General features: G+C 53.6%; 1 protein-coding gene across 8 annotated transcripts in view; it reads right to left on the bottom strand.

Annotated features, from left to right (window-relative positions):
• Positions 1-15,995, bottom strand: part of RHBDF1 (rhomboid 5 homolog 1) — a 41,647-nt gene that overhangs the window by 6,012 nt on the left and 19,640 nt on the right. For 7 of the 8 annotated variants that reach the window (XM_064520599.1, XM_064520597.1, XM_064520598.1 and 4 more), the window contains 7 exons: positions 13,812-13,942; positions 7,977-8,190; positions 6,053-6,259; positions 5,161-5,283; positions 4,881-5,041; positions 1,884-2,135; positions 1,140-1,251 (listed from right to left, as the gene is read on the bottom strand). In XM_064520599.1, the coding sequence (XP_064376669.1) occupies positions 1,140-1,251; positions 1,884-2,135; positions 4,881-5,041; positions 5,161-5,283; positions 6,053-6,259; positions 7,977-8,190; positions 13,812-13,942 (1,200 nt within the window). Of the gene's footprint in view, positions 1-1,139; positions 1,252-1,883; positions 2,136-4,880; positions 5,042-5,160; positions 5,284-6,052; positions 6,260-7,976; positions 8,191-13,811; positions 13,943-14,045; positions 14,160-15,995 lie in introns of those variants that run through there. The other variant, XM_026107733.2, reaches the window with a different exon arrangement.

Genomic DNA, 15,995 nt, shown 5'->3' with positions numbered 1-15,995 from the left:
GAGAAAGCGAGAGCACCGTGAGCTGCTGCCCGCAGGGGTGGCAGGGCAAGCAGAGGGCACTGGTGGAAGCAGCGCCCATGAGAGAAGCAGAAATCACATCAGATGACTGGGCACACGGTTCTCTCAAATTGGCCTTTCCAAGATGGCAGGCAAACCCCACCAAGGCAGGTCACTTAGCTTGGGCACATCAATCCTAAGACTTCATTTGCAATGTCTATCTCCAACTATTTTGACTGCCAGAAAATCCCAGGCCTGGAGACGTGGGTATGGCTGAAAGATTGCCGAGAGCCTCACACAGGTCAGAGGTGCGCGCGGCATCTTTCACAGCAGCGGTGCAGGCACATACACCCAGGGACCAGATGGTGAGACATCTCAGAGCACCCACCACAGGGAGCGGGGACGCGGCTGTAGGGATGCATACCTTAGAGGAATTTTTGACAGCGCATGGGGAGGCTACAAACAGCTTTGAGAGCAGCTCTCAAAGCCAGTCAGGTCAGTTTTGCTCTCAGCAGGAGCAAATTCCTGCAGCTGCTGCAGAAAGTTAACTCAGATTTGAAACATTTTCCTGCTGTGAACACCCTCCCGGTCTCCACCAGGAGGGGAACAAGCTGCTCCCAGGGCTCCCAGCAAGGACACAGCCAGAGCCTGTAAGGAGCCCACCGCACTGCGTGCCACGTGCTGAGGGGCCTGGACAAACCCCCTTTCAACCACCCCTGCTCGGCTGCCAGGAATCTGGGTTCCCATCTCCAATGCCCCGCAAACGGCTGAAAGAAATACTGGTGCTGCTGGCAAGTCCTCTCCCTGCCTGGGGTCACTTCTCCTCCAGCTAGAGCTGACTGCTAAAAGCCGTAACTCCCAGGCACGCGCCCGAGCCCACCCAGCACCCCGGCCAGCTGCCACGGGATCCACGGGTGCAAGCGATGGCAAGAGCAGTGTGGCTGCAGGAGGGAGAGTGGACGGTACACAGGCCGAGACTGGCTCGCAGAGATGGTGCGGGCAGCGCCCCGAGGCTGCGTGACGGGTGCCCAGCTATCGAGGCTTGTGGGCAAGCAGCCAACGTGCTGGGGATCACGACACGGAGCCAGCGGCTGATGGCTGAGAGGCAACCACACCCCAGGCAGGTCACGGGATTTACTCACCGAATCGACAGTCTCATGTTGCGAGAACCCCACGGGGGCGATGCCGTAAATGCACACAGCAAGGATGGTGATGAGCGAATGCACGAAGGTGACCCAGTATGTGAAGAAAGGCCTGGATGGAGGGAAAGGAAGAAGATCAAAGGCTGAAATTCAGGCACATTACATCTGTCCATGGAGCACAGGCAAAAACCTGCTGTTTCTCCCCAGGGGCCTGGCAGACTCTGGGGAACAGGGCTAAGATCACCTGGGATGCACAAGACTGGAGGCAATGACCTAAGATCTCGCTGGCAGACAACCCTCTGTCTACTCTGACCCCCCAGAGCACAAGGCAAGCCACCCTCTGCTGAGAAAAACAACTATGAACATACGAGCTTGACACCAATGCGTGCTGCGTGTCTGGAATAAGGACTTCAGGGGAATGATCAGAGACAGGGAAACCTGTGCCCTCAAGTTCAGCTTCTCCCCCAGGACAGCACTGGCAGGGCAGAGACCCACCATCCCTCACTGACAGCAGGTATAATGGGACCCAGAGCAACACAAGGAGCGGGGCGAGTTCCCAGTGCCTGGCGAAGCCAATATACTGCTCTCTGCTGCAGTTCAGTGGTGCTCTGCTTCAGGGATACAGTCTCGAGCAGCACGTTTCACCCAACCACCCTCAGGCAGTGCCCCGAGTCCCCGAGGGGCAACGGCACTCATTCACTTGCTAGTTTTGTCGAGACACCCTCCTGTGACTGCGACGCTCACCTGTGATCGTCCATGTCCTCGATCTGCTGCTTGACATAGCTGTCTATGCGCTTGCGGTAGGTGCGATTTGTCAGCTTCCCCACCATTCCCAGCCCGTACGGTCTCTTCTCCTTGGCGAAGAGCTTCCTGACAGGGACGGCGATGCGCTGGCCACGTTTCTGTGGGCTCACGCTCACCACCTCCTGCCGCAAGCGGACTTTGGGCTGTGCCAGGGCCCCGTCCTTTTGCTTCCTCCAGCCTCGCTCCAGGGGGCTGAAACACAAAGTGGGACAGAAATGGTTTCCTTCTCCATGGCACAGCAGGAGGGATCAGCCCTTCTCCAGCAAAACAAGCCCCTCCGTTCCTTCTTCCCCCACAGCACGTCCCCACATCCTGATTTTGTCCAGGCATGTTAGGAACAAGCATGTCTCCTGCACAGGCTTCCAGTCACACGGACGAGCCCTGGGGCTCCCTGCTTCTTTCCAGCACCCATCGGGTGTTTCTCCGTGGCTCGTTCCACACCCACCCAGCAGGGCTGGGCCACAGCTGGTGGCAGATGAGGGGCCCTGTAGCGGCAGTTGTGTTTCCAAAGTTACGCAGCTCTGTTTGATGGCAGCGCAGGACCACATGCAGGAAGCGGCTCAAGGAAGCTGTGCCAAGCTAAGCCGCGCCAACAAGGAGCTCGCAAAGCTTTGCAGAGTTCCCTCAGCACCAGCTTGCAATGAGGCAGCCATGGCCAGGTGTTATGGGGCATTTTCACTTGGGGGACACGAGGCTTCTACCCTCCCAGCGTGGATTCTGCAACAGGGAGCAGCATCAGCACCATGTGACCACCATGACAACTTCCCTCTCTCAGCCTTAGCCTTGACTGAGAGGTCTCTCTTCTGATTCAAAAGAGATGGAAGAGGAACAGAAGCCATATGGCACACCCACGGCTGCACCCTCACCATCTCCAGGGCCAGCAGCCCAGAGGCTCTGCTCTAACCCTCATGTACATCTGTTTCCTCCTCTGCTTCATTCCTCTCACTGCTCTGCTAACGGAAGCGCAGTTTTGCCCTGCAGGGGAAATCCACCCTTGAAGTATTTTACTGTAATCAGAATGGCAAGTCAAACCCAGTGCCCATCCAACCAGATGGAAGAGAAGACCAGAAATCCAAGCACCTTTCCAGACTGAGATAGTGACACTGCCACGTGCTGCAAGCTGTGCCAGTTACCTCTCAGGACCTGTCTTCCACCATTCCCTTTATATGTCCTGATGCATGCAATTCTCAGAAAAACAAACAAACAAACAAAACCCTAAACCAGGCTTCAACAGCATAATAAAAATCCCAAGCATCACTGCCTAAATAAAGGCTTTCTTCCCAAAGAGCATGCAAGGGCTGAACATTGCACAGCTACTGGTGAATAGCCCCTGCTTTACAAGTCTGCATCATCTTCAGCCATTTTTTCTATTGCTTTTTTCTCAAACAGCCATTTGGAGGTCAGGAACGTGCCACCCACAGCATCCAGATCCTGACAAAAAAATATTCCTACTACCTCGCCCTTGCTGACTGCCCAGCTTTGTGGTAGGCATGTTCCTGATACAAGTTCTAGTCTCTGGCTTAAAAATACCTCCTCTGGCTTCCTAAATAAGCCCCCTGCACAAAGATAATGATTATCAGAATTACTTAGAAAAAAAAGTGCTCCACCTTTTTTCTGAAAGCTCTCCAGAGCATCTCAGAGAAGTCAAGACAGCTTTGGGGCACGAACAAGCAACAGGATGAGGGAGAAACTGATACCTCATTAGCCAAAAATACTTCTGTGGAACTTCATCTCTTTGCTATACTGGACCTAGCAGAAGACACATTTTACAAAGCCGAAAGCCCCAACTGGGATAGCCCTTCCACGATATCTCTCTTGGGAAGCCTTTCTCCAGTAGAAGGTGCAGAGTCCACTACAACTTGCTCTTGCCCTGAGAGTTCAAGCTGTTTCTGTGCTAGGGACGTGCTGTTTCCCAGTATCTCCTGGGCTGGTCTCTGCAATCAGCCTATGCCAAGATACACCCTGGCTATCTGAAAGGACACCTGACTGGCACTCTGCTAATATTTCTCTCAAGTGTGAAAGAAGTATATTTTCCTCAGTAAATAAAAACTGTTCAAGGAGATACAAACGGAGGCAAGAAGACTCAGACTGTCTGAGAGGAGAGACACCAAACTCCCGCCACGTGCTACTTCCACCTACGTTAAGACTGAGTCAAGGTCTTGGAAACACTTGAAGGGAAAGCACCAGCAAGATGGGCTGTGAGTGGCAGAACCACAACAAGGACCTTCTCCCTGTCTGCTCCATGTTCACACCTAGCAAAGCTCTGCTGGGGTGAGCTGCCAGCCAGCCAGCGCCAACTCAGGAATGACACAGAGCAATTACTCAGTACCAGTTACTCAGGTGGAAAAAATCTAGGCACACAGCACAGCACCACCCACATATCTGTAGGGCTCTCAGCACTGGCGCCACACCTTTCTCTGGTTTCAAGTGAGGAATGCAGCATGGCTCGACACCCAGCAATGCTTCACACTGCTCCTTGGAGCAAGGCGCCAGTTCCTGGTGACTGTGGCAACAGGCTTCTCATCTTTGCTACATTCTCATAGCCAAAAGCTGGGCCCTGAGCGTCCCCACAGCTGATTTAAAGTGACTTTTGTTTCCTCAAGGCATGATACAGCCTCTGAAACGCATCATGTGCAGGTGGAAGTTGCTGGAGAGACTGCAGAGGTGCCCTCAGAGTGACCTTCCACACGCCTGGGTAGCTGGAGCAGGAGGTCTCTCACCCAAAGCATCAAGAGAAGCAAAGCTAGACTTCAAGGGAACCAGTCGCTGCACTGGTCACACACCGGACCCACTCTAAGTGCCTGTGGCACTTGCACCCTGGCATACCCCATGCAGGAGCGATGGTCTCACTCCACCAGCTGCCCAGCACAGAAGGTCCTGCTCTGACCAGGTTGGGGGCCCCACAGTAGGCATGGCAGCTCTCGGGAAGATACTCACAGTAGCAAGTGGCTTCTCTCAAGCTCATTTTTGTCCAAGGCACCTCCTGTGAGATCTGTCTGATCCGGAGGTTTCACCTCAGCATCTTTGATTGCAGCTTCCGATGGTGACTCGAACACTTCATCGGGGTAAGTAGAGAGCTCCTCATGGAGGACTCCTTCCTGGGCAAAGAAACAGAAGTCCCATCAGAAGGAGCTATCACTGCATTTGAGACATCAGCCATGGGAGAGTTCTGCACTGCCTCTGGCACCCAGTGCCCTGCCAGCGCCCTGCCCCTCACCCGAGCAAAGAAAGAAGTGTCAAGTTCATCTGGAAAATCCACCGTGTCCTCCTCCAGGAAGCTTGCCGGGGTAAAGCTGCGCCGCTGAGCCCTCCTCAGGGTGCTGTCCTTCACGGAGCGACCCTGCAGCAGAGAGAGGGCATCAAATCACCGCGAGAAACCTGACCCCAGGCACAGGCGACGGCAGCCTGGCCAGCGCGTGGCTAGCCCCAGCGCTGAACCGGCTCGCGTTCGCCTGGGAGCACAGCAGTCCTGCTGGTATGTGACACCTTCCTTGCGGGACTCACAAATCCTATCCCACGTCGTGATCTGCAGCACCCATCGCCCATAGGGGCTGACAGGGGAGGCCTGCAACACGCTCCTCCATCACGTGTTGGACAGTCACGTCTCTGACCAAACAGCAGTGACATATGGCAGCAGACACAGCAAGAGGGGGGCTGGGGCACAACCCCATGCTCCAGTAGCCACACAAGTAAAGAGAACTGAACCCGTGGAGGGAGGAAGAGCATTGCACAGCAAGGGGCTCAGGTACTTCTGCTCTGCCGTGACTGTTGACCAGGTGCAGACGGATACCCAGAGGTCCAGACAGGGTGAACTGGACCTGCGAGGACCTTCTGAGGCTGCTGGCCATGGGAAATGAGGCCCCCAAGGTGACAAAGGACGAGCAAGGCATACACTGAAGCCCAGCCAACTCCCTGCCTTCTCATAAATCCTGCCTTCTAGACAGGTGGCAGAGACAGGACAGCAGGACGACCGGATTTCTTGCTCTCCACCACTGCTCTCCCCGTGATCAACCTCCCCACACATAGGCAGCTCCTTCCCTCTCACTCCTCTCCCAGAGCAGGGCCACGTCCTGCTGCCAGACTGGTCCCTGCCCTCCCACAGGCAGTACCTTCACCAAAGCTGCAGCTGCTCGGAAACTCATTTTGGCAACAGACTCCCGTTTCCGCCGTCGTGGGAGGCGATTGAATCCCGAGCGCGAACTGGTGAAGGAGCAGAGCGATGTGGCGCCTGGCGTGATCGGTGTGTGTGGGATGCTGCAGCCATCGTTGTCATCGGCCATGCGGAAAGCTCGGCCACGGGCCAAGGGGTCTATGATCTGTCCAGAGAAGGGTCCCATCAGTCTGTGCACCCTCAACCCTTGCCCACCAAGCCCTCCTCCCTCCAAGCAAACATCTTGAGCCTACAACAGTGGCTGGGCTCCTGAGATGGACCAGGAACCAGGCTTGAAGGGACAGAAATTCTACAGTAAGGAGATGACGAATAGCATGTCCCAAGCTCAACCTTGGCTCAGAGTCACAAATGCAAGTCCTCAAATCTCTCCCCCCTTTTTTTTTTGTTGGGATTGACTGTTTTAACCCAGATTGTTCCTTATGTTCATAAGCAACTCCAAACCTTTTTCAGTTCTTCCTACACTCTTGCTCTCATTCATCTTCTGCGCCAGTGAGCTCTACAGTAGGAAGATGTGCTGCATGAACAGGAGTTTGACAAATCCTGAATGTAGCTCCAGCTAGTTTCCTATCTGAGTCTGAACAGCCCAGGACTTAAGCAGTAGCCAGGTGAAGGTTAACTGTAGATTTATATCTGTTTCTATTAATTACATTGTAACAGCTGGAAAAAGCAGACAAGTTTCCAGGAGCTGCAAGCCCCTCTTTGGGGCTCTACCCACTGAAGCTCCCACTTCTTCCCAATATACTAACCAATCTAACGAAAATATTGCCTTCAGCTCCAAACCTTGCTTCTGTCCTTACATTATCATAGCTGCAGCTTCCATATGACTTCTATACTTTATCCTAATGTTTTATGATCTTTTTTACCCACAGTTGCACATTCAACAGGAAGCTTTATGGAGTTACACCTACTGACACCATGTTCTGATTTAATGCAGTCCATGCAGAGCCCCACAGTGCCCCCGAGTCTTCTGTGACCAAAGACTAAGTGCAAGACACTTTAGCTGGTGAGAAAGAGCACAACCAGGTGACACCTGTATCAAAAGATGCATAATATTCTTCTCTGCTTTGACGATGCAGCCAGGTTTCAAGTCACAGTCTAACTTGCTTTGGTGGGAATTCATTTTCCATTTGCCCAGCTTGCAGTGGTTCTTACTGATGTCCTAACACCACATCCATTAAGACCACAGAACAGAGCAAAGGGAAGAGCTAGTATATTGTGGGTTAGCTTTTAAGTGCTGGTAACTGAATGCGTTCGACGTGGTCCTGTCCCCTGCGGTCAGCGTTGAAGGCAGGGAGTAGGGGGTGCTGGATACGCTTTGCAGGCACCCAAAAACACTCCTTAAGAACCTGCGAGCAGAGCTTTAATGCAGCTGATGCCAGAGACACCTTGTGAAGTCCTACAACATAGCCAGATTTCTAGGAAGTCAGTACTTGTGCTACTGCCCACATTCAGCTTGGGGCAAGTGTCCTGAGTGACAACAGGCTCCCTACGGTATATTGGGGTCCAGGGTACAGTCCGTTCTGCGAACGACAGGTTTTTGCCCTTGCAAAATGGCAGTAGAAAGCCTGATTTGAGGCCCTCTGGCCACACTGCCCATGGGTCTAATCACCTTCCATGGCACCAGAGTCATGATGTGACAGACACAGCTCTGAGCCTGTCACCAAAAGAGCCACAGGATCTCAACCAGTCAGACTGGAGAGAGACTGCTGAAGAAGGGAGTATGCCAAAATGCATCCGAGGCTTAATAAGTGCCTGAGCAGGCAGACCAGAAGTACCCAGGCAGAACTAAGCCCACAGGTGGGACACAGCTTCCAGGGAGGCAGGAAGCTCATGGCCTTGACTCTGTCCCAGGTATCACTCACCTTTTGCATGCCCAGCTGGCAAGGCCCAACATAGAGCGGAGGTGGAGTCTCTGTGCTTGTTAGAGAAATATTGTCCTGGCTGGGCAAGTCCATTTCCCGGATGACCTGAGGTTTCAGCTTCCCATACCGCAGGCTGCAGTGGCGGAGGCTCTTTCTCTGCCATTTCTGAGTAGCGTCGCTATCTTTGCTCACACCAAACCAGTCTGCTGTACCTCTGAAAGATTGCAACACACAAGCGCACAAGAACTTCATGTTTGCTTGGACTAGGCAAGTTAAAAGGTAAAAGCCCTGGTGGTCATTTCCCACCACCCAGTCCAAAGGCAGGCAGAATTCTTCCCCATGAGCATCTCACGGCCTGTTGTCAGCCTGTTTTTTATATTTTGACAGATGCTGGCCAGAAATGTTCTCCCACCAATGACATTCTGTCATTTAACACACGCACAAACAAGCAAACAAACGACAGAAGAGATTCACTGTGTGTAAAGGACAGTTAGTTGGGAGGCTTTCTAGAAGGAAAGAAAAAGAGATGGAACAGAAATTTAAAAAAAAATGGTGAAAAGGCTTTTTCTTTAAAAACCATTAAAAACACTTACCATCTCCTGGCCAGCTCTAGGCCCACCATGGTGGGACTGTGCTGTTTCATGGCTCTGTAGCTTCTCGCAGGAGCCACCAGAATTCACCGTTGTTTCACAGCCTTCCTCCACACTACCAATATACCCCTACCTTCTCTATGCCATGCTGCAGGATTTCCATCCTGCTCGTAGGTAACTGTAATGGCAGAGGTCTGCTGTGGTCCTGAGCTTTGCTGTGACAGGCACACACCTCTGAGCTGCTGCCGGCAGAAGCAGGAGCCCAAGGCTTCAGCCACGGGGCAGGTTTGCTGGGAACACACCAGCCTGCACAGCCAGGTGGCTGTTGTCACAAAAGAGCTTTGGATCAGAAGCAAAACCCCAAGGAAGGCAGGGAGGAACAGGTGTAAATCAGACTAACAACCTGCATCAAACACTGAAGGACAGCTGGTACTGTAAACCTACAAAGACCATCTCAGGCCTGCCAAGCCTTCCCCACTGTGGCTAATCCTGCTTTAGAAGATGAAAAGCTTTGTCAGCCCACAGTTGTCTGGCCCAAGTGCCGAAACCTGAAAGTCCTTCCAAGCCAAACCCCAAATCCTGGCCTCAAGCCCCCTGCTCAGGAGCAGGATTTCCAGCTGCTGAGGAGGCAGCAAAATCTCACAGATCATAAAGGAAACATTAAAACATACATTGAAGTAGGTGGTTGGTTAAACCTAGAGTTCGGTCACGCAAGTGAACCGAGCTGATGCACATGGATTCTGTCGTCCATCTGAGATGGAGAACTAGCCCTGTGTTCTGCTTATTTTGCTCTACAGAAGAACAAAAATGGCACCAACAAAAAGGTCAAGATGTCCTAGCATTATGTAAAAACATGTAAATTCAAAACCCACAGCCTTTCCATCCAGCACCTCCAGCTGCAAACAACCAGGCACTACCCTCAGCCTGCCCCCATTCTCCCAGTGACCCACAACAAACTCTTTCAACAGGCACCAAAGTCAAGTGGGCCACTGCTAGATCTTACCTGATCCACTGACCCAAATTTCTCCTAATGCCTCCAGCATGTCAATATGGGCCAGAGCTCCAGAGAAGGAGCTACACACATCTCAGAGCATTGCTCTGCTCCTGCAGGCCCACACTTTGTCAAAGCAGTATTCATCTCTGAACTGGAAAGGCCTAGGGTCAGCATCCAGCCCAGCACCCCCAAACCAAGTCCATAGCACAGAGGAAACGTTCTGTCCGTGCAGACACCAGGACAGAAACAAGGACTCTGTCTTTCCTTCCCAGCACGGGCATAACACACAACACAAAAAACCCTTACAACACAACTCAGAAGGCTTGACATAGGCTTCTGCAACCAGTATTTTAACACCAAGGCAACCTTGGACAACAAGCCAGTATGTGGGGTCACTCAAAAGGGAGAGGACAGAGTTGTTTGTGTCCGTATGAGTCTGCTGATGACTGGCCATCGTGCAGTGGTGCCCAAGAGCCCTCTAAAACTGTATTCCCACTGCCTGGAAGCACAAGCACTACTGCAGGTGCTTTGCACAGTGAATGCCACTCCTAAACGGCCAAAGATCACTGCTGGTTCGGGCCCAGGGTAAAGATCTGTCCTACTTTCTGACCATGGCTGAGACGGTCCAGGAGAGCTGCCGATGGAGTTCAGAGCATCCAGAATGCCCCAGAAGGTACTGAACACCCCCTCCGGCTGGGGAATCTCATCACCTCATACAGAGACTTCCTAAAGCACTGTAACCAGCAACGAACCAACACCAGGGGCCGGCACTCAAGCTCTTCTATCGGCCCAAGAGCCTGAGCCCAAACCCAAGCAGTTGCCAGAGGCAGATGTGGTGCCAGTGTGGGATTTGGCCAAGGGTAGCAGCGAGGAAGGCAAGGATGGAAAGGGACTCCAGGGCAATAGGTCCGGTTCCTGCCAGACACACAGTCACACTGTCAACCTCATGAATTCATAAGTTCACTGCACTCCAGTTGGGGAAGGGAGGGGGGTCGTGGCTGGGCCGTTGTGCTGGGTGTGCCCTGGACTCCAGGAATGGTTGATGTCCTTGATGCTAAGAGAACTTGCACCTCAAAAAGATGACAGTCATAGCATGTGCTATGATCCTATGATGTAAAGAGGGAAGGGTCAGATTCACCAGCCTCTGAGCCCTGTCTGGAGCTCTACAACTAGCACCTGTTCAGTGTGGCTTCTTCTCTTTCCCCTTCTGCCCCAAGGAGGTTGTGGAAGCCGACAAACATACATGCTGTGTGTGGCGTGGAGGTCGGGAAGGCAGGCTGCACAGCGGCTGCCCTGGGGAGATGCTCCAGCTATGGCACGCACCAGGAGGTTGACAGCTTGTTAGGAAGGGCGGGAGGGAGCGAGGCTGGCGGGTGGACAGCTCGTTAGTCACTTCCATGCTATTCATTGACAGCTGCCTACATACTTAGTAGGAGTGACCCTCACTTTGTGTTAGATGCACGCACAAACTTGCTCACTCTCGGCCCCATCGTGGGCCTCCTGGGAAGGCAATCTGGCAACAGCCACAACCTGTGCAGCTCACAGCAGCCCTCGCGCACACATGCAGGGGTGGGTTTCACACTCGGTGCTACCAGTACCTGAAAAACGATCGGGGCAGGGACTGCCGCTTTCTCAGGGGCCTCCTGCCCCCCCGGTGCCCATGAATGGGCATGGTTTGACTCCTTTGAAACCGTACCTGTCTGCTGCAAAGAAAAGAGAGCTGAAGGGAAGGAGCCCGCTGGGCTGGGGAGAGGGGCAGTGACCTGCATCCAGCACCTCCCCCTCTCCTCGTGCGGTCCCGTCTGCAGCAGCTGTGCCATACTGCGCGTGGCAGCAGGCTCCAGCCAACAGCACGACCTAAGGGAAAGAACCAAACTCAAGCCGCACACACCACCGTCTTCAGACCCAGCAGGCTGTTGAGTCCCTTTAGTGCATCTGCCTCCCTGACTTACGTCTCCCAGTGCTCTCAAGGACACCAGGGATGCTGCCTTCCCCCTCTGCCCCCAGACCTCCGAGTTCTGCCCTTTTCTGCCCAGAAATCCAGGTACTGATCTCACTGGCTGACTTTGGGTGCTGAAGCGTGAAACCACAAAGGTAGCTGCAGGCTGAGACATATTTTGCTCAGACACAGATGACTGATGCCACCGGTCACGTCCTCTGGCAGGATCTCACCTGGGGCAGGAGTCTCTCTGTGCCACTTCTGCTACCCCATGTGGACATCTCAGACACCCTGGGAGTCTGGAAATGGTGTTAGATGCCTACACTCAGGTGCCCGAATCACCCCAATGCCATGCTCTGGACCACACAGACTTGACCTTGGGCTCACACTTGATCTGTGTCCTCCAAGCCCCAGGCAAAGGCCTGGTGGGGAGTCCTGCTGCCAGAAGAGTTTCATGTTCTGTGCATCAGAGGGGCCAGGGGCTGCGTTAAGCAGAAAACCTGGAAGTTAGCCTCCCTGGACACACAAAACAAATCCTAAAGACACGGATGCATGGTCTGCAACTCTCCATCACACCTCTGGCTCTGTACAGAGCACAGGATTTTAGGCCATTCTTGTTTCTGACCCAGTTATTTCATGCTCTTATTGCTAGTTTCAGTATCTCACGTGCATCTCCTGCAGTTCTGCCCCTTGAGCGGCCCTTGCCACCGCTTCCTGCCACGCACACCGGCCCTCCCACCAACACGCGCAGGACTATGAAAAACACCTGCAAGCTGCGAGTCCTCAGTGTCTATGAGGATGGCAGCTCCAGGAGAAGAGAGCCTTAACCACCCGTGTTGCACACAGCCTGCGTGTGACATGTCACACTGCATCGATGCCACTGGAACAGAAGACTCCCAGCACTCCCAAAAACATTTGCCACGTGCACCTTGCCATGGCCCTGACACTAAGCGGGACATTAGCAACCTCCCTCAGCATGCAGGAGCTTCACCACCACCAGCACCCAGGGCTCCTTCCTTGCTCACTGTAGCTTCCTCTGCCCTGTCTCTCTCCTAGAGAGATTTGTCCCTCCACCGCACCAAAGTGGTCTGTGCTTCCCCCACCTCCAGCGCCTACACACAAATTGCAAACCGTGAGGACTGCCAGGGATAAGGCGGCCCTCACCTTTCCACACAGTGCCTTTGGCCAAGGCCTTGGCAACACCCTCCCAGGTTATCCCCCCATCCTGGGGATGCTTTTGCCTAATTCTCCTGGGAGCCCAGTGGTGAGGCAACAAGTAAGCCGGGCACGCAAGGTCAGCCTCAGGCAGCCCCAGAAGCGGCCCGAGCAGCCGCCGTCCCACAGCTCAGCTCCCAGCCCCACTAGGAGCAGGACCACAGAGAGATGTTGTGGGAGGACTTCACCACCAAGGCAGCTGGGGATCGTCGGAGGCAAAGGAAAACAGTGCGTGGGACTTCAGTCTCTCCCCACAGCTGGGAAGCTGCTCCGCAGAGCGAGTGGGTGAAGGCTGGCGGGAAGGAAGTGCCTCAGACCTGTGGAGCCCCAGGGACGCTCCCAGGAGCGTGGCAGGCCTGGCATACTGCCAGGAACACAAGCCAGGCGTCTCAGGAAAGCAGCTGTGGGAGCCGCTCCCTCCGGACAAACCAGGATAAGCCTTTGCCATGGGGAGGGAAGGAGCATCCAGCCGCACGGCTGCATCTCAGAGACCCCTGGGACCTGGGGAGGAGCGATAACCCTCCGCACAGGCGTGGGGACGGGACAGGAGCAGCCTCTCCCCACCCTCCGCTCCCTCAGCCATCTCGCAGACCTGCCGAAGGAGCCAGCACAAGGAGCCAGGCTGCTGCGAGCCCAGGACGGCTCAGCACTGCGTGGCAGGTTTCTGCCTTCCCAGCAATCACGTGCTCTCAGACGCTGCACCGAAGCAAGCCCAGCGCAGCACACTGCACGGTCGGAGCCTAACACAGCCATCCTGCACGTGAAGGCAGCTCCCCGGGGCACAGGGCAGTCAAAGACTTGTCTCCGACTGGGCAAGGACCTTTCATCATCCTGACCTCTGCAATCTTCCTCCCAGGACCTGGCTCCTTGCTCACTGAAGAGATGCTCTACAGCACCTCTGGGCACACGTATCGGGGACCAACCACACCCACCCTCTGCCTCAACCTCACTACACAAAATGAGGGAAACGACTCAATCCTGCTGTGACAAAGTGCCACGCAAGTGGCAGGCAGTGGGACAAGCAGAAGACCATGCACAAAGGATGGCAATGGATGGCAGAATCCACGAAAGCAGGCTCCACGTGCCCAGCATCTCACCTCCTGATGGTCTGGGTGATTGAGGTCTGTCGTTGTAGCACCGGTCTTCTCACTTCGTTAGGCAGGGAGGGCACGCGGGTGTTCTCAGCAGGCATGCTCACGCTTCGCAGAAAGGCCTGACGTCTGCTTGGCTGCAAAGCAAAGCAGGAGGGGAGTGAGTGTTCTCCAAGTGACGCTTTACAGGGCCAGCCAGGGTGCGAAATGTGTAGTCAGCAGTTTGATGGTCCCCCTCACCTCCTCACGCTGGGTGCGTGCAGTTGGGCAGCAAAGCCAGGCTTACAAGGACTATGTCCACATTAGCCAGTCATGAACCAACAGGAGCAGATCTGCAGAACAGAGCGGACCATGCCAAGGACTCGACACCTGCACGTGGCAGTGGGTTGCAGCTCAGAGTGGCTCTGTCCTGGCCCACGGACTGATGGCCAGTTACAGAGGGGTGCATTACATGAGCTCCTGCAATGGATCCTCCTGGTTTGTTCCAGCTAGAGGCAATTCAGATCACATGCTCCGAAATTGCTCTGCAAGGTGAAGCTAAGTGCAGTAAGTGGGGACAAGGGAGATTTGTTTCCCAAGTGACTCCGGATCTGCACTAGAAGGTCAGCACAGATTCACCCAAAGCTCTCACAGCAGCTGCTGCCCAGCACAGGCCAAGTGAACTGGGAAAGCTGCATCAGCTTTGTTCACAACCTAATGCTCTAGATACACTCAGGTCCCAGCATCTCCTGGCCGAATGCCATCTACCAAATACAACTCACCAGGCGGTTTTCATCACGTACAACTACCTCCTCCAAGGCTGCTCTGAATGAATTTTTCATCAGTTTGGCAGAGACACTATCTTCCACCCGTAAAATGCAGGCTGAGCAGACTGCCTCTCTGCTTCGCTTGCCAGTGAAACTCTGATCAGTTGTTTCTCTGGTCAGACCCACTCTTTGTGCCTTGAGGCTGCTTGTCACTCGAGTCCCTCTAGCCAGAGAATTACTAATTTACTCTGATCTTAACTTTTTTTGTTGTTTTATACAAAAACAATGCATAGTCTCTGAGATCATAAGCCAAAGGAGCCCATTGCGCACTCTCAGCCTTCTAGCCTACTGTGCACATCAGACTTCCAGAGCTTCCATCGTACATGAAGAGCATCTCTCCAGAAGATGCCCAGCTGGATTTAGAGAATTCAAGTAAGAGAACATCCATCAAAGCCTCATCTAAGTGATTTGGATGGTTTCAACCTGCACTGTTCAAACCCTGCATTCCATTTATAACTCCTGCAGGTCGAACCTCAATATTTTCCTTTCAAGGCACATCACAAAAAGCTCCCACCCAAGCTCCCTGTTAAGACAAGCTTGCACTCAACTGCCCTCCAGGGAAGCTGTACAACCCTCCACTTCTCTGATGGCTAAACTGTTCTTTTACCTACATAGGTGAACAAATACGTACGTCTTTGGGCTCTGCCTTTGGTGCAGGTAGTCACCATTCCTGCAGTGAGGTCACACAGGTGGGCAGCAGTCATCCTACCCAGGTTTCACCCACACGTAAGAGTTTCTGCCAGCTTGTAGCAGTAATTCCTGTTATTCTTCCTATTCCCAGCACAAACGTGAATGTTTTACTTTCATACTTTGTACAGTTCCTACTAACCTATCACCCCTTCTCTATTCCACCACTTCTCAGTGTTACTTATTTCTCTTCCTGTGTGATTTTCTTATGTTCCTCAAGCTGGTAATCGCTTTGCATCACCAGTAATTGTTCTTTCTCCACTGTTACTGATGAGGCCCTTGAATTATCCTGGCTATTCTTAAGCCAGATCCATCCCCTGCTCGTAGAGAACTCACTTCCCCCAGCGCTTCCATCTCCAGGAGCCCTTAAATGCCCAGTCCCTTTGGGTAATGCTTGCTTGCTCACCTCAATCCCATATCCCCTTAGCCAGGGCACTTTTTACAGTCCCCACAGGTCTAAGTACCCAGAAGTCACATCCAGGGATGTGAAGATATCTGCAACCCACCCTCGCCCTCTGATTCAGACGCTTCTCCCAAATTGCCTGCAAGGTGGGGTTTATCACTGTCCTAGATTTACCCAACGGTTCTGCCCTTTCGCACACGGCCTCGTGAGCGGCCAACACAGGCCACCTTTCTCACGGCCAGGGTTGCCTGAGACCATGGGTGCCCGCGGCACAGCGGGGTCTGCACACACCCC

The sequence above is a fragment of the Dromaius novaehollandiae genome, chromosome 14 (assembly GCF_036370855.1).
Source record: "Dromaius novaehollandiae isolate bDroNov1 chromosome 14, bDroNov1.hap1, whole genome shotgun sequence".
NCBI lineage: Eukaryota > Metazoa > Chordata > Aves > Casuariiformes > Dromaiidae > Dromaius > Dromaius novaehollandiae.
The sequence above is the reverse complement of the archived record's forward strand: the minus strand, read 5'-3'. Positions and strand labels throughout refer to the sequence as shown.